The sequence below is a fragment of the Diceros bicornis genome, chromosome 16 (assembly GCF_020826845.1).
Source record: "Diceros bicornis minor isolate mBicDic1 chromosome 16, mDicBic1.mat.cur, whole genome shotgun sequence".
In the NCBI taxonomy this organism is placed as follows: domain Eukaryota; kingdom Metazoa; phylum Chordata; class Mammalia; order Perissodactyla; family Rhinocerotidae; genus Diceros; species Diceros bicornis.
Window position 1 is genome coordinate 16,943,522 of NC_080755.1, and position 21,469 is coordinate 16,964,990.

The 21,469-nt window shown below is 39.0% G+C and overlaps 1 protein-coding gene across 1 annotated transcript in view; it reads right to left on the minus strand.

Moving 5' to 3' along the window:
• MYOM1 (myomesin 1) overlaps positions 1–21,469 on the minus strand; it is a 138,018-nt gene that overhangs the window by 19,941 nt on the left and 96,608 nt on the right. The window contains 5 exon segments of the mRNA XM_058556881.1: positions 309–445; positions 5,553–5,597; positions 5,721–5,827; positions 7,318–7,474; positions 17,687–17,801. Of these exon segments, the coding sequence (XP_058412864.1) occupies positions 309–445; positions 5,553–5,597; positions 5,721–5,827; positions 7,318–7,474; positions 17,687–17,801 (561 nt within the window).

The window sequence follows — 21,469 nt, forward strand, 5'->3', positions numbered from 1 at the left end:
TTTCCTCTGCTTTCTCCATTTTCATGGGTGAATATACTTCCTGATTTGCCTGAGACAGTTTGGGTTTATGACTGTTGTCCTGGAGAAATTATTACCAGCACTGTCTTTCATTCTCAAAAGTGTCCCAGTTTGGATAATATGCTATAATCAATCTATATTTTCCTCTACATTTTTTTACATGTGAAATGATTTAAACTCCCCCACCCTATGCCCAATGGTTTTCATAACAACTTACCTGCATTCTAATAGGACTTCCCCAGCACATTCTACAACGATATGTTTAGAAATCTAAAAAGTGTAAAACCTACCGGCCCTTCAAAAATTTCCTTGTCATTAAATATGAAGTTGACTTTGGCGTTGCCAGACAGCTTGTCAGCCTGCATCCAAAACCGGACCTGGCCTTTCTCCAAAATTTCAACTGCCAACTCTGATTTAATTGGGACAGCTATGAAAAATAAAAATAAAAATAGTATTTATATTGGTAACCAATTGTATTGATGTAGGTTTTTCCAACAAGTGAGAAAACACACAGTGGAAATGACAATGTAGCACCTTGCTTCTCACAAAGCCGAGAGGCAGTGAGAGTGCTGTAGGGAAAGCTTGATATTGAGGAACCGAAGACCTGGGTTCTAATTCCGACCGTCACTTTGGGGAAGTCCTTTGCCTTCTCTGAGTCGTAGATGTCTCAATTGTAAAAATGAGGAAGATGAACTTATCTCCAGGGGTCTTGCAGCTAACTTTTGTGACTCTCTACTATGGCTTTGGTTAGGTTTATTTAGGGACAATAACGAAGTGTGAGGAAAAGAGCCTTGGGCTGGCCCCAGGAGAGCTGGAGCCTACTCTAATGTCAGCTACTAACAAATTGTGTGATATTAAGCAGGTCACTTCACATATATGGGCCTCATTTGACTTGTTTATGAATGAACGGAACTGAACGTCCTAATTGGCCAAGATATTTTCCAGCTCTGACATTCTGCGATCTTCATTACTTCAAAACATTTGGGAAGGAGTTAAATTTCATCTTTTTCAACAATTTAACTCACTTTGTAGGTTCTTTAAAATGTTTTTAAAAATGAATTTTAAAAAAGAACTAATTTTGATCATATATGCAAGATGAACTAGATTGTCATTTAAACCCCATTCATCCCACTGACACACCAGTTCATTTAAGTTCTTAGACCATGCAAAATTTTTCAAAGGCAAATAAGCAAGTGACTATGGAGAAGCTATATTAAATATAGCAAGGCCTGCCTCACAAAGAAAGTGAAGGAACCATATGATATCTCTGATTTACACCTGTATCACTTAAGCTGTCTGAGTCTGAGTGAAATTTTAAAAGTTGGCTGACATCTCTCAAAACCAGTTTCTATATTTCTTGTAACTTTAAAAAGTTCTCTACAAAGGTTCTTCCAACCAATGGTTCTGTATCAGAGGTGGCTCCAGGGCATACTCTCTAGAAAAGCATGGTCGTTTCCCAAAGTTTAGTAGTCCTTCACTTCCTTTAGGGGAAATCATCATTCTTTGCTTTCTCTAAACTCTTCTTAAACCCATCTCAAAATTTTAGCATATGCTACATTTTAAATTGTAAGCTCCCCAAACTTGTACCAAATGTACATTAATATTTCTTTGCATTTATCTTAAAACTACCCTTTCCAAGCTTTAAGAAATGCCTTTCATTTGCACTGTTCTGTATTCACTATAAAACTCAGTTATAGAGTCATTCCAATGCAGAACTAAAGGAGGTTCAGACATCATCTACTGAGGGGTGTCCCGTGGTGGACAGAATATGGGCTCTGATGTCACACCATGATCTTTGACAGCTATCTCCTCCTGAAACCTGTGTTCCTCACTTGCTAACACGGATATTATCTGCCTCCAAAGCCACCAAGAAGAGTGAATATAGTCCCAGAATACACTAATACATTGTGAATAATAACCAGTGCTCAAGAAAGGTTAGTTGTCTTCCTCCCCTAAATACACTGATGACAAAACTGAACACCAGGAAAGGTTAGTAACGTATCTTGGTAGGAGAGCTGAGACCAGGGTTATTCCCTCTATTCTGTGTTCCTCTTGGTCCCAGCTGTCTGTTCTGAAGAACACTAGCGGTTTTCCAGTGTGAGCATGTCTGAGTAAAGCAGATCATGGACAGACCCCGGGGTGGTAAGAGCAGAGGCTAAGCTTTCTCCCTATAGGACGCTCCTGCTTGCTACAACTGTCTTGAGGGGAGTGGAAAGTAGAATCTCTTCTAGAAAAGTCTGGGGACCTCATTCTGGGGAATCTAATACATGAGTGATGCAGTTACCTAAAAGGTCCAGAGTGGTGGTGGAGGGGGAAGGGCACGCCCTCCTGGAAGCTTCCAGCTACCTTAATGTTCAGTGTCCTCTCTGAGTAATAGGAACACTGTCTGGGGAACTCTGCCCACCAGGAATCACCACAGAGGGCATGGTGACAAATAGCAGGTGCACACACAGAAACAGCCCATGCCCTGGTTAGTGTCAGACCATTTGGGCTTAACCTTACGTACCATAGGTACAACCTTAACCAGATGTACCAGTTGTGTACATCTGGTCTGGTTATTTAACCTTTCTGGGCTTCACATTCTTCATCTCTAAAATTAAATCACCATAGTACTGACTCTTTTAAGGTCATTGTGGAGTTTAAATAATACATTCCATTTAAGCACCCTATAAATAGCCTGTCATATAATAAGTGCTCTATAAATTTGGCTATTAATATTTTGGTACCTCTTTCCTCCTCCAATTGCTTCAACAACATCGTATAACTACCAGTTGTAAATGTAATATATTGACACCTAAGAGGACATACCAAATAGATATAATTTATGTATATGTGCTGTATATATCTGCATACATAGAGTGTATGTATACAAGTGGGATAATAACCAATGTCTATAAATGAAGAGATATGCAGGATGTTGACAATTCCAAAGTATACCTCCCATCATCCTCCCAAAAATACCTTGAGATCTTGAGAGAATATATATATATATATATTCAAATAAGCTGCCTTTCTACACTGCAATTTAGTATCAATACTGGCAAGACAGGCTAGGTTATTTTCTATTTTTAGCTTAATGTATTTTTATTTTTTCCTTCTTCTCAGCCCTAAATTTCCTTAGGCTCTTTTTTCTGGCAGTTAATTTGCTTCAGCAAAATATGTTATTTGTAGGTTTAAGGCATATGTTTAGTGGTTTTCAAAATATTTTTGAAAACAGCTTAAAATAGAAGGATTTACTGTGCCAAGGGATAAAGGAACACTAGACTCTTTATTACATTTGGTAAGAAATGAGACCATTTAAAACCTTACAAAATCTCAAAAAAATGACTTAATTATGTGTCAACATTTACTAAGAGGAAGTGGGTATAAATTGAGAAATTAGACACACTGCTTTGACCCTATCATCATATCTCTGAAAATATTCATGAGTGACCTGGCTGATCTGGAGCTGTAATGTTTAAAATGCTGCTTCAATGGGCTAACGAAAGCTCCTTTGGGTTAGGAGATTTAATACTCGCATGTCAGAGTTTTTAACATATTCCCTGGTTCTCTCTGTGCCCACTCAAACACCACACCAGGTCTCTGATACAAGGGCACCTGAGTTTGCTGCTTCCCTGTCTCCTAGAACCAATAATTAGAGTGCTTATGCCTATGAAAAATAAAACATCTCAGCATAAATGACAGCGACATCAGGCACTTACTATCTCCAAGTCCATATGATCATTGAACCTCAGGGAGGCTTGGACACCTCCAACTCAACAGTAACACCCCATTTTCTCTCATTTCCATCCCTTAAGCTAAATGCAAATGTTTTTTGGACCAGCTGTTGCCTAGACACTTTGTCAATGTTTATTGTCTGACTAACTAGATTAGTGGATGCTGCTGTTTCTTTCCATTTCTACCAATGTTCAAGAGTAAACAGTGCGAACATTAATGGGGTCTGCCTCTCTATTCGGGCTCTGGCTGTGTTCAGCACAGGACCCTCTCCTCCACCCCCTACTTCACAGCCCTGGGACCACGAAGGGAGAACATCCTGTATGGCTTGCAGACAGCTCTTCTGCAAGTGGGTTTTTCTAGGATCACTGTTCTGTTTCAATTAATATTTATATTTTTCCTGAAGAGTTCAAGGATCAACCAATACCATATTGATTATCTCTTACAGCACCTCTATATGGTAGGTGCTATAAACTATTACAACAGCCATTTCTAGAAAAGAAACCAAGGCACAGGGAAATTGAAATGAGTTGCCCAGATTCACGGAGTGGGTCAAAAATACAGAACAAGGAAAGTCTAGGCCAAACCTCTACCTTTCATACAATTAAAAAAATAATAATAACTTTTAAGACACAGGGTATTCCTTTTCTAGTTCTATGGTGAATAAGCATACAGACGAGAAATAGTTCTCCCTGGACTTCAGAAAGTTTGCACATTCACACTCCATAGGCCCCCCACTGTGATGCTTGGCTGGACAAAGTTGGTTTTGAGAACATTACAGTTGAGGCCAACAGTCACTAATACTCAGCCTCACGATCAAACAAGCATTACTTGGGAATGGAAGAGAAGTCAGGCAATTGGTTCTAGAGCAGTGTTCGTTTTTTAATCACAGCCTCTGTTAAGAATTTCAGGAAAGCTATAGACCCTTCTCCCTAGAAAAATGCACATGTACAAACATACAAAGTTTTGCCTATAGTCTAGGTTCAGGGTATAGTTTCCTGGGTTCCTGAAACTCCTGTATTAGTGAAGGAGTTACATTTTAGGGATTAAGGAGTGAAAAAAAATTTCTTATTTAAAAGAATGAGTATATATTATCACTTTCTATTTGTTTTCTCAACTGTAAGGTATAACTTTCTGGACAATCCACTACTTTGGCCAATAGGCAGCAATGGCAAGAGATCTTATCAGGCCAGTGGAACTTTCTGAGTGTCACTTCAGACTTCTTTCTCTTTTCTTAGGTGTCAACTGTGAAATTTAATCTTTTATATGGAAAGTGCTTTATTGAAGGGTTTATAGATACTTCAGAGAAATTCTTTTTTTGACCAAGGCATCTTTACCTTATTTTCCAGGAATTTAAAATGGTAGGTAATATCTTCAGATTGTCTTTATTTAGAGGTATGATTCTTCTAAGTTCTAACATTAAATTACTTGGTAAGAGATTCGTTTGCCTAAAAGACTTAAAAATTAATGTATCCAGAAGATATGTGTGTGTGTGTGTGTGTGTATGTGAATCCAAAATATGTAGGCAAAAAGTGAAGAACTTAATTACTCAGCTGTTATGCCTATGTAACCTGACACCTCTCTATGTAACCGAGCGTGGGATATATTTTCTATGTTGGTATTCTTTGTATCTCTTGAAAACAACAGCAACAATAAAAGCAGCACTTCTACAAAGTGCATCTGTAGCTACCAGTGTGTGTTCCATTACATGTTCTCAAGAGCCTCTTCTAATCCTGACAGGATTGTTGTCATCTGACCTATTCCAGAAGTTGCCACCTAGTAGGATTGCTAAACTCTGTGAACCTACTGTGGACACTTACTGGGGAACTTGTGTTCTTGGCTGAGAGCAAGTAAACGTTTCAACTCTGTAGGGAGAAAAAGAGAAGAATTAAACCTTAAGCTACTAAAACAAAAGTCATTTGATCCTAGAGAATCATTGAGAAATCAAAGCAGCATTAGACTTGTGAATGAATTGATTTTAAACTTACCTTCCTCATCGATCAAGTAGCTTGATGCTATTCCATCAGTGTCTGTTACATCGCAGGAGTACATGCCCAAGTCTTCCGTCCCAAGGTCTTTGAAGGTCATTTTCGTCCTTTAGAACAGAATATTTTTATAAGAAATGAAGCTGTGTGGGGTCTGTGGACCTGTGTCCTGCCCTGTCTCTAGGCATTTGCACATGCTACTCCCTTCGTCGGGAGCACTTGCTCCTATGCCCCTTGCTGATCTAATGCCTACTCATTCTTGCTGTTTCTGGGAAGACTTTCCTGACCTCCTCCTAGTGGGTGATGGTGATGGGAGAGGGGAGCTGGTACAAACCTCCCACCCTCAAGCTTTGTTACATATCAATACACTTCTCAAATAAAGATATTTTTAGCTGATCAGTCCTTGCTGGGGAGCCTGAAAATTTTTTTCCCCACAAGGCAGAACATGCTGTTGGCAATTCCAGGCGCCTTGTTTATGTCATCCCCTGCACTTCCCTTTTTTGAGGTTATCATACTGCACTGGTATTGTATTTCATTATCTATATGCCTCCACTGTGTGCCTTTAGGGACAAGACTGCTTGGTCTAGTTCACTGTGTTTTCTAACTTTGGTGAGTCATACTGCCAGTTAGTGTCAAAGATCAGCCAAACATTTAAATGTTAGTCAAGTGCACAAACTGGAAGAAAAATTTATAGTTTGATTGTCTTTTCTTTGAACAAATTTATGTTTTACTTCAAGGACTTTACAGCATAGTGACAGCAAAACGTCTTTTAATTATATCCAGTATTTCCTTGACATTTTCCAACAAAATTACTACTTATTTCTTTTATTTTTGAAATATACCGAGCTTCTTTGTAATAGAAATAATACTTAGGAATATTTTGCTTTACTAAATATAATCCAGTATGGTTAGCAGTATAAAGATATAAAGCTTGATAAGTAAGGCAAAGTAAAAAGAAAACTCAGAATCTTGGGGCTAAAAGGAAGCAATAGATCATAAAATTAATCCCCTTCACTCTCTCCCATTTTACAGAAAAAGAAATCTGAAGTCCATGGAAGTTGAAAGCTGCCCCAGGTCATACAGCCAGCTCCTGGTAGAGCTGGGACTACAACTCATCTATCCTGTGCTTCCAATTTAGAGTTCTTTCTAGGGCATTATTGCGTCACTCAGAAGTGGTCGTGAAAAGAGAAGAATAGAGTGTACCTAATCCATTTAATTTACCATAACTTGACGCAGCAAGTAGCAAGTTCTTCCTCGTTCCCTCCCCATAAGCACCCTCTCCATTACTTTAAGATTTCAAAATTTTGTAGAATAATGAGAATCATCTTTAAAGCTCACTTTTATGTCAATCAAAACTTTTTTAACATCATAAATAAGATAATATATGAGAAAGCACTCTAAGTGGAATAATGCGAAAAGTATTTTATAAGGATTGTTATTTTTTAAGGTTTATACCGGTTATTACTTTTCATATTACCAGATATAAAATACGTGTGATTTCATCCTCTTATACCAAGTATTTGAAATGGAAAGCAAACAGCTTACTTCATCCTCCTATCACAAAAAGGAAACCCATTATCATGATTGAAATAGTCCGTACTTGTTGCCTTTGCTTTCAACTTCTAATCGTGGAGAGTCCTCAGTGGATACATAATCTTTGGACCAGATGAACTCAGAATTTGGAGCCATCTGGTCACATTCAAAGTTCAAGGAAATGATTCCATCATCATCCACACTTACAACAACCTCTTTGGTTCCTAGAAAATCAAAAACAAGGCACTGATAGTTTCTGGTAAAAATCAACCAAGTAAGAATTCCCTACCTTGGAATCTTTTACTTTAGCTTTGAGCTTGTGCAAGGCAAAAGCCCCAATTTCTCACTATGACTGACAATCCTGCTCTACCATTCAACTTGTATACTGTAACATGGAATTAAATGAATGTGCCATGTTTCTTAGGTAAAGCCAACATCATGGACAGTATTGTTTATCCAGGGCTGAATAAAAATTAGTTGATGTGACTGATGATTCAGTTATGGGAGTGGGTTGATCATAAAACAGGGGGACAAGGCAGCCTTGGGAAAAAGGAAAACTGAATGGTCCTTATTAGGACTTAGTTCATGACTTGTACTTCAATAACACCTATATCCAACTAGTCATCAGGAAAGGAAAGAAAAGATTCTTTGATAAAGAAACCAAAAGGAATTGAAGAAAAGAGAGTAGACGTAATAAGAATTGCCTATATTCACATGTTCAAGTTTGTAAATCATTTAAGAATGGAGAAATAGATGAAAATGTGTTCTGTTGATGAGGCAACCATAAACCGATCTAAAGATGCCTCTCTAGATTAGAACAACTGCAACCCAGAAACGACAGTTATTGAACCATATGGAAAGTTAAATGGAAATGAATTTCAAGAGATCCAGACATTTAAAGCAGATTGGTATTTAGGTTTTTGTTTTTTCTTTTGGTGAGGAAGATTAGCCTTGAGCTAACATCTATCGCCAATCCTCCTCTTTTTGCTGAGGAAGATGGGCTCTGAGCTAGCATCTGTGCCCATCTTCCTGTATTTTATGTGGGACGCCTGCCACAGCATGGCTTGATAAGTGGTGTGTAGGTCTGCGCCTGGGATCCGAACCTGCAAACCCTAGGCTGCTGAAGCAGAGCGTGAGAAGTAAACCACTGCACCACCGGGCCGGCCCCAGTATTTAGGTTTTTAAAAATAAAACAATTCAGTTAATGTTTTGAGTTCTTTTATTTTTGAGAGTTATAAAAAATTGCACCTGCATCTAAAATAGCAATTCAAAGCATTTGTACAGCATATAAAATGTTCACATCTACCTCTAAACCCAGTTGAAAGGTAAAATGCTCTGCTCAAATTGACACGCATTCAATTACCAGTCTAAAGTTGGTTTGTTTCCATATATTAGGCAAAATATATTTAATCTCAGAAAGGTACAGCTTTATTTTTAAAAAAAGCATAAAAAAATCTTCCAATAGATACTGCCCAAGGGATTGAAATTTTTCTCTCTAGATTGTATTGTAAGAAGCCAGCACTCTGGCCTACTGTCCAATAAAACTTGTCAGGGGGAAAAAAAATTGCAAAACTTCACTCAGGGGAAGGCCAAAAGAAAATGAGTGCTCAAATAGTGAGGGGTGACATGAGAGACTTGACTCCTAAGCCTGGCATTTGATCTAAATTGTGTCCTTATTGATGGCAGTGTGTGCTTCAATTACAAACTTCCAAACAGTGATTTTTAACACATGGAAAGCAAAGAGAAGACTGGTTCTAGGAGATTTTTTAAATTACTTTTTTTAAGTCAAAGGGATATTTTCATATTTAGCATAAAATATCTATAAAAGGAAATAATGATCAGTTAAAGATTTAATTGTTCCTTAGGAGAAATGTCCACCGTGCATTACTTTTAAAGGGCTGTGTCTACTCCATTGGAAGTTGCAGACCAAGTTTTATTTCTATTCCCGATACCACATGACTAATCCTCACCATTCACTGTTGTATAACAGATAGTGAACAAGTGCTCTTATTAAAGCTAAAGAAGATGGAAGTTGACTAAACCTTTCTTGCTATTTGCATAATATCTACTTTGGAGTCATGACAGTTGTTCATATTAATCATTCATTGTCTTATCTGTAATCTCTTTTAAAAGGAAGTGAATCATTCATATGTTTGCTGTTTATTATGTTAGAGGTATGACTTAAGTTTACAGCAGAAAAAATATTGCTTAGGTTAAGAATCTTGATTTTTTTTTGGTGAGGAAGATCAGCCTTGGGCTAACATCTGCCAATCCTCCTCTTTTTGCTGAGGAAGACTGGCCCTGGGCTAACATCCATGCCCATCTGCCTCCACTTTATATGGGACACCGCCACGGCATGGCTTGACAAGTGGTGCATTGGTGCACGCCAGGGATCTGAACCGGCGAACCCCAGGCCACTGCAGCAGAGCGTGCGCACTTAACCGCTTGTGCCACTGGGCCAGCCCCTTGATTTTTTACTAAAGTGAAAGATTTGACTTTTCTGCAAAGGAGTCACAAAACTGAAAGAATGTGAACAATATAATTAGCTTAGCGTTTCTCTCAACTACATAGATAACCTTTGTGCTGTAACACTTCACCCATTTGGAACCTTGTCCCAAACCAAGAAGTAAGGAAAACAAGCCTCTCAGAGCCAGTGCTGACGTGACAAAGTCCACACACTAGTATTCCTGGATGCTCACTGGCGAATTCCATAGACCGCCGCTTGGAATGTATTTATACTTAGCTTGAGAGATTCTAACAAGCCTAGTTGGTTGGTTTCTCTCAATAGATTAAACCCAAAAAAGAGAGGGAAGTAAGAAGTTACTATCAACAGGCACACTGAGAATAAGGAAAATGACAGCAGGAGAGGAGGCAGAAAGCCAAAAAGCAGGCACAAAGACATTGCTTAGTAGAGGGACAGATGGCTTCTCACCCCATAAGACATCACTATTGTAACACCGTACAATAAATAAGGTTGATACTTATGCTGTGAGTCACAGAGAAAAAGGTAAATAAGATTAAGTACACTGCATCCAAGAAGGTTGAAAAGTATGTACTGAAGAGTATAATCTATTTTATGGGAATTTTCATCAGAGTCTTAAAATGAAATTTCAAAGTATTGATGCTTTAGCAATAAATTCTCAGATAAATGGAACAACTGGGTATTTAAAACAATTTGTTCAGGTTTCTGAATTGCCAAATTTGGTCCCAAATCCATGCAACTTGGAGAATAGGAAAACCCTGTGTAGTTGCTGTTTCAATTGCCTTACTTACTGAAACAAGAATATAGAGCTGTCTCATTGAATTATTCTGGAAAACCGATTTTTGTAAAGTACTTGGAGAACAAAAGATGTTATTTTTAAGTCCCAGGCAACATATGTGTTTCCACCTTAACCTATGAGTCTTACATCATTACCTTATAGCTGGGTTCTAATGTAAGAAACACAATAATTTACACTTTTAGAAAAGAACGCAGTAGTTTTTTTGAAAGTCTTAGATTAAAATTTGTAATTTGAAATTAAGTAATTGTCTGGAGAGACAAAATAAGAAGTAGGGATTAGATGTCATGTCAACTAGTGTCTGAGAGAGTTTTCCTCATCTGTGAAGCTTTCCCTGATTAATCGTGCCAAATCACCACATATCTGTAGACAATATCCGTAGTGGGTAGAAAAGAGAGGCATGAAGACTTCTTCCGTTTATGCACACATAATTGTGGCAATGATGGGTGCTATTGGTTGACTTATTCAAATAAAGGGAAAAAATAAAAAAAAAAATTACAGCTATATTCGACACCAGTTTTAAAAATCAAATACTTATTAAGATGAGTATTTGATTAGATTTTCATTTTTCAAAAAGTTGCACTCGTTGTTTATTTTATCAAGAATAGGGTTAAATTCTACAAGGGCCGGGATTTATCTTCCATATTTATATGTGCCAGGGACTGGATTGAAAAAAACAGACGTTAAAGAAAAATGTCAGTTTAGAATTGAAATGTTTATTTTATTGGAACTTCTCTTATTAAAGCTGAAGCATAACACCCATGTTTTGATAAGCATATTTCTTCAGCTCCATAACAATTCCCATTAGAAAATAACGTTTAGTCAAAATAATATTGCAAAGAAAAAAATGCAGTTTAAACAATATCACCATGTAAATATGAGACAAGGTTATTGTCTTAAAATGATCAATGCAACAAGTTATAGCTTGTCGTCTATTTGTCACATGAATTACAATGCTGATGCTATCAGACTCTTTCAATATGGCTTTTCAAATTCAAAGACTTCTGTTACTGTTTAATTTTAATTAATTTGTTAACATAGTTCTTTGAATAAGGGTGTTTTTAAAGAATGACTTAGTAGACCAAGTATTTTACAATAAGACCAAAATGGGAATTTGAATTGAAGTTGCCTCTGGAAAAAAAGTAGACTCTTCCTGCATTCTGGGTTTACAAATAGAGAAAAAGGTGTTTTTGGAAAATACTTTAAAGAACTTACTTAGGACAACAAAGAGTAAATGTGAGGAGTTTAAAACAAAAAGACATCTCTTGGAAAAGTTAAAAGTGGACAAAAAAATTAAAAAACAAGTTCAGAGTTTCTTATATCCGAAAAGGAAGGATACGTTGGATGGTAGATCTTTGTATAATAAAGCAAGTAAATACGTTAATCTGGAAGGGCCAATTTTTCCACATATTAAAATCTAAGAGGAATTAATAGTGGAATTCCCTAAACAAAGGGGTCCTGTATACATAGTGGGTAAAAAATGCTATTGCAATTTTACAAAAGATATATGATATTCAAATGGATGATTCTTTTTATAAATGCTCTAGGAAAACCAAGAGCAATGTAATGACAGCGTTTCTAACAGGCCCCAGGCTAGTCCACAGGACAGCGCCTGTGGAGATGAACGTGGTGCAGTGTCAGAGTGGGAAAGGTGTAGCTACAACATCCTCAGATTTTCTTTTTAGAATGTCCCACAGCCTAACTGAGTTTTTGCCAAGCACTGAGCTGCTGTCAATTCACCATTGAACTCATAAATGTCTAAAGAGCCACATTCTCTAAAGTTAATTAATGTATAATCAAAACGGTTCAGATACTTAATGGGCCGGCAGCAAGTGTGATGCTCTGCTGTCAAAGTAAAGGAATCCCTGCGGATATTCTCATCTGGATGAAAGGCCATCCACAGAGCTGTCCTGGGAAAGTGGGCCAAAATTTGTCAGGACTTAGATTTTTCCCAAAAAATGACCTTTGAATCTGCTCAAGAACATAAAGAATTCAGTTAAGGGCTGGCCCCGTGGCTTAGCGGTTAAGTGCGCGCGCTCTGCTGCTGGCGGCCCGGGTTCGGAACCCCGGGCGCACACCGACTCGCCGCTTCTCTGGCCACGCTGGGGCCGCGTCCCACATGCAGCAGCTGGAGGGATGTGCAGCTGTGACATGCAACTATCTACTGGGGCTTTGGGGAAAAATAAATAAAATTAAAAAAAAAACAGGATTCAGTTAAGAGCACAGAAGATTTGGCTATAGAAGATGAAAGAGATTATTTTGGTCTGACAAGGATTTAAGAAGAGTTGTCTATAGTCATCTGCCTCAACCCTAAACAAATCCTTAATATGGACACAGAGAAATACTGGATTGCGTGGAATGACATTTTAATGGTCCCTACAGGCTTGCCACTACCCCCAGTACTGAGTGGGTTAAGGTATGGCCCAGAGCTAAAATGAACTATTTGGAAATTAACTTGGTCCCGCTTTTTTCTCCTCTCCAAAAGATGATTTTTTAAAAAAGGATGAAATTTAAAAGCTGAAATTAAATCACAGTAAACTGTTCATCTTCCCAGACATTTCATAATCTGATACAAGAATTCTTTCTCTTATAATTCAGTCTTTTACAACAGCATTAATAGATCACTTTTATAAGCTCTAATTATTTGTCCTTCTCCATGGTGCATGCACGTGTGCATGTGTGATGTTTAAAAAGCTGGAGAGTGGGACAGAATGGAAGCAGATAGAAGTGAATTAATGTAATCAGTCACAGGTAATACTGAGCTCCTCTACGTTTAACACAAGGACTACTGGCTGACCCACCACTTTGGTGCCTGCATCGTAGCCTCCACTGAGCCTCTCTGCCAGCTCACCCTTCATAGCCAGGGCGTTCATTATGAGATATCTGGAGTTAAGTGTACATGCTGTGGCTATAAAACAGAGTCACCTTCACTGGCCAAAACATGGAAGTCATTCATTATTTTTTTCATTTAATAAATGACTACTATACATCAGGTACTAGACTCCCAGCATACAGAGAGAAAAGACACAGTTCCTATTTTGAAGGAGCCCACAGTCTAACGTGCAGTTCACAAGCCTGGTGTCACACAAGAATTGCCCAAGGAGCTAAACAAAAAAAAATGAACCTATGCCAGGCTCAGTCCTGGAGATTCTGATTTAACTGGTCTGGAGTGGAGTCTGGAGTAGAGTCAGTATTTTCAAAAAGTTCCTGGCATGATGCTAATGTACAGCCAAAGTCGAGAACTACTGTTCTAACTGGTGAAGGAGAACAGTTAGTAAGCAAATACAAGTGTGGTTTTCCAAATTAGCCAGTTAAGCTGATCTTTCATAGTCAGCCTGGCTTCCCGCTTCAGATCCTTCAAGACTCCACCGCTAGGCCACTGAGCACACATTTGCCTTCTCAGCCCTCCCCGGTTCTACGACCAGCCAATTTTCAGAAACTGGGCTTCGTCAGTAGGTCATCAATTCAACCCCAGCTCACTACTCCTTCTGGTGCTGTGTTCTAACCTGCCTTGCTCCTAGTGACCAAATCCTAACTTCCAGTAACCCAGTTCCTGCTTGGGACTCTGCCTTGTGCCTGGGTTCTCCTGCCCATCACGTGAATTCTCCTGCCCACTGCTAGGTCTCTGGTAAGAATACCTGCAGTCAGCCTGTACCACCAGTTACTTGTTGCCCTCCACATCACCTGCCACACCTTGGCAGGTCTCTCTCTTGTTTCCGTCTGATCTGGCTCACCTTTCCTCCACTTATACCCTATGCCTGATGCAATCAACACAGATACTGTTGGCAAATATCAAATATCAAGAATAGAAGTGCCTATTATGTACCAAGAAATCTACACTAAATATTTTTCAGTGTATTCTTCTCACAGGCTTTTTTAGCTAATAGATTTCTTGGTAAAGTACAACATACTTAGTCCATTTTCTGGATCCTCACTACCAGCATGATTAGACTTTGTGGCAGTGCTGGCATTAGACATCTGCTCGCATATTCACTGACTTCAAAGGGAGACTAGTGAGCCTACCAACTCTGGTGGATTAGGTTAACTTTTAAGTGGAATTCAAATTACACTCGAGGTATCTTGTTAAACGTATTTGAGGTTTGCTTTTACATGATAAGCTTTATTTTCTACCTGAAATTTTAATAACGCGTTCCAAAAGAAGTTGGTTTTCTGAAATAGCAATCCAGTTTCACATTCCAAATCTTGAAATTGGTAGCATGCCTCCCTACCTCTGCCCTATCCATTCTAACGTAAAATAACTATCTGGGTAAAAGTAAAATATTGGTATTTAACAAAATTAATAAATGCAGACAACCTTAGGCTACATATAAGTTTTTACAGGGACTTACAAAACTTTAAAACCTAGTTTACAGCCTATTTTTTATGAATATCCATCATAGCTCTCATCACACATTATTCTACTCCTGGTGCCCACACAGCACCCGGCATATAGTAGGTGCTTAAGACATACATGTTTCAAGAATGAATGTGCCATTGCATATGGAACAAGTCAAAGTGTCTCCCGGGTTTTGGTGCTCCTTCATGACAAAGCATTTTGACTTTGTGTATCCTAGCATTCTTTCCTAGGCTGTGAGCCAGTAAATGGGTTAATCTGGTGCTATTTAGTGTACTAATCTGCAGCTGTTGTTTGTAGTTATATTTTGGGAATGGAATGGCCACAAAAATGACTTTGGTGCCTTATTCCAAATCAGTGAGACAAAGATCTTGCCCAGTAGCTCACCAGCAGATCCTTTTCTGGTGGTAAAATTTCCATAGTGATGGCTTTATTAATGTCATGCCTGGCCACCTGCCATTCTGAGGCTATTGATAAGAAAATAAGAAGTCAGTTTAAACTCTCTTCAGTCAATCAGATTTGGAATCCACTGCTTAAAGGTTGCTTTTAGTTTATCAATGACTAGGTTAAGAGTTTACTTTTATAGTAATCTAAATGTTGTTCTTACAAAGGCAGACTCTGCAGTTGGGTCCTTTTGCATGCCCCTTTGGCACCTTGCATTTCCTCACAGTTGGCTACTGAAGAGTCTGATTTCTACAGGAAGATGTGTCCTGGTGTCTTCGTGTGTTATCTTTTACCTAGCGGATATGTTCCTAGCATTTTCCTGTTTTCTCATGAAATTTTGCAAAGGGTACTTACATGAAGTGTGGCACTCTCTCCAGACACCTGCCACACTCTTGTATAAGGTCACTTTAGTCACACCCAGGTCTTATAAGGTAAGACCTGGTATAACATATATACATATAAAAGTAGGTGAAACCAAGTCATGAAGTAATAGGATGAAAGGGGCAGATATTTCCTCAAAAGGTACATTTGATATACTTTTCAAGTAACATGTAGTAAGAGCAGAGTTTTCTATTTTTACATTCTTTTCTCATCATAAACATAAATATTACGTTATGTATCCATTCTTTGTTTATTTTAATCTGAAAATAGGGGTGGATTAAGGTGAAAGTGCTTGGACTAGAATGAATATAAACTTAAAGTAACTGGTTAATACTTTTAATCCTCTCTTGTTTCCAGTGCTTTCTTTTATGCAAGTTTTATGAACTGAAATACATGATAACTTTGAAAATGGGTAGAGAGTAAATGACAAAATAAATAATTATTATATAATGACATGAAACTATTTGTGCAGTGAACATTATAAACTGTGTTCTTGTAACAAAGGAGAAGACTGTCTTCTCTAGTCTAATCATGGCATCTCTTGAGACTGGGAATTGAGAGCTGCCCCAACTCTATAGATCACTCATTTAGGACCGCTCTAGTTTAACCCAGAGGTCAGCAAACTACAGCCTATGGGCTAAATCTGGCCCATTGCCTCTTTTTGTACGGCCTGCAAGCTAAGAATGGTTTTTACATTTTTTGTGTGTGTGTGTGAGGAAGATCAGCCCTGAGCTAACATCCATGCTAATCCTCCTCTTTTTGCTGAGGAAGACCGGCTCTGAGCTAACATCTATTGTCAATCCTCCTCCTTTTTTTCCCCAAAGCCCCAGTAGATAGTTGTATGTCATAGTTGCACATCCTTCTAGTTGCTGTATGGGGACGCGGCCTCAGCATGGCCGGAGAAGCTGTGCGTCGGTGCGCGCCCGGGATCCAAATCCGTGCCACCAGTAGCGGAGCGCGCGCACTTAACTGCTAAGCCACAGGGCCAGCCCTGGTTTTTACATTTTTAAACAGTTTTAAAAAATAAAAAAAAGATTACTATATCAAGACATAAAAATTATTTAAAACTCAAACTTCATATTGCATACAATATGTAATGTATATAACGTGCAATAAAGTTTTATTGGAACACAGCCATGCTCACTAGTTTATGTATGGTCTATGGCTGTTTTTGTGCCATTGCAGAGGTGAATATTGTGACAGGGACCATTTGGTCGTAGACTCAAAAATATTTACTATCTGGACCTTGACAGAAAAAGTTTGCTGACCCCTGGTTTAACTTAATAGCTACAACTGTGTAAATTATAAACCCTACTTTTGTTTAAGAATCATGCTTGCTAACTAGGCTCTTCCAGCTTCTCCTATGGCTGGGAAATTATTCTTATGGCACTTAATGGCCACGGTAGAATAAGAATAACGTCCCAGGAATATACGCTGGAAACAGTTGGTCCAGGAAGCATAATTTTGTGTGTGTGTGTGTGTGAGGAAGATCAGCCCTGACCTAACATCCGATGCCAATCCTCCTCTTTTTTGCTGAGGAAGATTAGCCCTAGGCTACCATCCGTGCCCATCTTCCTCTACTTTATATGGGACGCTGCCACAGCATGGCTTGACAAGCGGGGCATAGGTCCACGTGCGGGATCTGAACCTGCGAACCCTGGGCCACCGAAGAGGAGCGTGAGAACTTGACCGCTACACCACCAGGCTGGCCCCCAGGAAGCATAATTTGATCAAGAACTTCTCTGTTTTTAGATATGAACCAGAATAACCCTGGACAGCTTCAAACCTGGCTCACCGCTTTCCCGGGGCCCCTGTGTTGCAGTAAATGATTGTCACGTCCTAAGGCCATACTTAGCAATTATTCAGATGGCATACATTGATAATTTTGAAAATTAGGAAAAGCATAGAAAGTAAGGTTGAACGTTACTTCGGTATCTTACACAGATGAGATTAATTTTAATGAAAAAGTAAAAGCCCACCTGGACGGGTTTCTGCCACAACAGGCCCAGCAAGGTCAGACGGCTTCCCGACACCAGCCTGGTTCATGGCTCGAACACGGAACACGTAGCTGACACCTTCCTTGAGGCCTTGCACCTGGAAGAGGCAGGTATAGAAGCGATGGGCATTTTGTGTCATTTAAACGGAAGGGCTCTTCCTCTGTAATAATGACTTAGTTATATAGCACAGAGGGCCCAGGACTTAGTCTAGACCTGATTCTGTCAAAGACTAAGTTTGTGGCTTTAGCTTTAGACTTTCTTCTCTCTGGACCACGTGTAAGCAGACGAGGTCTTTCTAAGATCCCTTGCAACTCAGATGTTCTCTTTTTTTTTAGGTAATCTAATGGTCCCCAGCATCAGAAACAAGAGACTGATATGGGTGTACTTTAAAGGAGTTAGCCACCTCATTCTTTTGTCAAGAAGACAAAATACAAAGTGCTCACAAGAGCATATATGCTGCTTTTTTTTTTCCTCGTCATTTTGAGACATGAATAATTTCAGATGAAATTCCTTGCAAGGATGGGGAATTACAAGCATGGATCATGGACGCTTTCCATTTGTTTAAAAGCATGTTAAAGCACTAGAACAACAACAAATAAAAATTGTTCCTATAAATTTAATATAGCTATTTCTCACTAAATAGACAAGCAATTAACATGACTGTGAATTTTAGTAATTTGTGAATAATCAAATGTATTCAAATTCTAAATCCCCACGTTTTCAATAGTCAGGAAGATGTGTGCTGAGGACCAATGACATATGTGCCACTGAGCTAGAGTTATAAGAGTATAAAAGGTGTAAAAAATATTTATAATATATCTTTATGTGATAGTCCCACTTCATAATTTTTTTATGACTTTCTTTGGGCTCAGCACAGTTTCATTACTATTATAAATACTGTTAATATTTTACCAAAAATTTTCTTTTTAAAACGTGTGACTTTTAAAAGCTATATTGTATTTTAAGAAGGAATTTATTACCGGGCACAATTTTTTCCCATAATGCTGTGATGGAGATCAATATCCAAAATGTGACTTAAATCAAACAAAGCTAGCATACATTTATTCAATTAAGTGAAGTGTTTGTGACTATGTATATAAATGAGATATGTATTAAATTGTTAGGTTTTTAATCTAATTTTGTGATTATATTGTGTTTATGATAACAGAATGTCACTATTTGTGTAGTGATAGCTTTCACTGGAGCTAATAAATTTTTTAAATGAATTCAAGTCTGTAAAAGAACTTGAATTTAGGCATAGGCTAAAGGCACAGAATTTGATGTGTTTAAATTCTATGTTTAGAAATAATGCCAGGCAACTGTGGATTTACAGAAAGGAACAAAAACATTTCCTTGTTGTGATAAAAATAGACCAGTTGCCAGGTGCCAGCCACATCTGCACCTGCCACTTAGGTAATATGTGGCTGTGAGTCAGATTTCTGCAACACCGTGCAGGAAGTGAATCTACATCCTAGTGTCTAGTTGCTGGGGTGACAGGACTACTCCTTCACTCTTCCATCGCCACAGGGGAAATGACCACTGGCCTCAAAGCACCAGAGATGCATAAACTATGCACATCTATTTTCTTTTTCTTGGATTTTTTTCCTTCCCTACAATTTCCGAAGGAACTGCATTCCCTTGCCTTCTCCACCCATGTCCCCATCCCTTCCAATTATTCACTCCGTTCTCACCACATTGTCTCACCAGGCTGTAACTACCAATGAAAAAGGAGAATGAGGAAGCATGAGCTCTGTTTAGTTAAAACATTTTGGTTGAAAGTAATGCATCTTTAAGCCAGCCCTGGTGGTCTAGTGGTCAAGACTGCGATGAGTGCCATGGCCTGGGTTCATTTCCCAGTCAGGGAACCGTCTGTCGGTTGTCATACTGTGGTGGCTGCATGTTGCTGTGATGCTGGAAGCTATGCCATCAGTATTGCCAACACCAGCAGGGTGATCAGCAGGATCACCCACGGTGGACAGGTTTCAGCGGAGCTTCCAGACTAAGACAGACTAGGAAGAAGGACCTGGCCACCCACTACTGAAAAAATTGGCCATGAAAACACTATGAATAGCAGCAGAGCATTGTCTGATATAGTGCCAGAAGGTGAGAGGATGGCACAACAAGACCGGGCAGGGTTCTGCTCTGCTGTACACAGGGTCACTAGGAGTTGGAATCGAGTCTATGGCACTAACCACAACAAAAATGCATCTTTAACTCTGTCTAGGAACTGCTAGGCACTCAGTGTTGAAATGAATGGGGGTTCTTCCAACAGAAACCAATTAGCTCATTATGTTCTGGCTAAATCCTCCCATTTGTGGAGCTATGTTCCCTATCCTCACTTAAGTTTACCAGACTAAACTTTTTAACATGTACATTTTTTTCTCCATTTCAGGCTTGAAATTTTTCTGAATCTAAAACATCTGGAAGAGTGAATCTACATCAAAATGGGTATGGGGGTTATAGGACATCTTTACTTTTCTTCTTTATGCCTTTTTATTTGAATTTTTCATCATGAGAATATATCAGTTTTATAGTCAGAAAATATCAATAATTCTATTTTCACTTTAAAAACTATGGACAAACTCTAAGATCATTTCCTTACGGAGGGTTCACCTCCTGGTTTGTGAGGTGCATTCAATCTCAGTGTGTTTCTCTCTCTCTCTCTCCTAAATTTGCTGTTCTTCTTTTTCTTTGTTCAAATGAGCGACATTAACCATTCTTTGATGTGTTTAAACTCTATTATTTTTCCTTCCTGCCCATTTTTTCAGGGCTGTTGGTCCCCTTCGCTTGGCTTCTCACCCTTGTTTTGCTTCACCTGAGTCAAGTCCAACCTCAGCTCTTGGGATCCTGTGCTGTGGCAGACTGAGGATTTGGAAACCATCCTGGCCATAAACACACATCGCCACCATCCGGGATGTGTCCAACCTTTATTTTACACTTTCCTTGGGGGGTTTCTTTGATCTAGAGGCTGTTGATTCATATCCTTTAATATCTTTTGTAATAAATTGGTAATCTAGTGAGTAAACAGGTTTTCTTGAGTTCTGTGAGCTGTTCTAGCAAATTGATTGAACCCAAAGAGGGGGTCATGGGAACCTCTGATTTATAGCCAGTCGGTCAGAAGTACAGGTAACAAACTGGACTTGTGATCGGCATCCTGAGTTGGAGGAGGTGGTTGGAACTCCAGTTTGTAGCCAGTCAGTTAAAAGAACCTGGGCTTGCGACTGGCGTCTGAAGTGGAGGGTGGTTTTGTGGGACTGAGCCCTTTACCCGTGGAATCTGTTTCTATCTCCACGTAGATAGTGTCAGATTTTAGTCAAATTCTTGGACACCCTGCTGGTGTTCAAGAACTGCTTGCTGGTGTGGGGAAGCCTCCACACACACACACACACACACGTTGGAATTGGATCCAGGAACCCTTTGCAGGGTTTTTGCAGGTTTCTTTGGGAGATTCAGTGGCTATAGCAGAACAGTCTTTGGTAGACAGAGATAGAAACTGGTTCCATTAGAACACTCTAGAGGAATCTGGAAAGCAATGATATGGATAAGGTGAAAAGTTGAATGAACCGGTTCCACTAGCCTCTGAGAGTGCACGTGAGTGCAAGCGTAAGAGAGCAGGTGAAGTGAGACAGGGTGTGACTCAAAAGACTCAGCAGTTAAAGCCTTACTGGTGTGAACTCTATCAAAATAGCATCTTCAAACAAAAACCACCCTCAAAAAAAGTTAGAGGTAGGAATGAGAAAGTCACCTTTTGGAGACAGTAAGTAG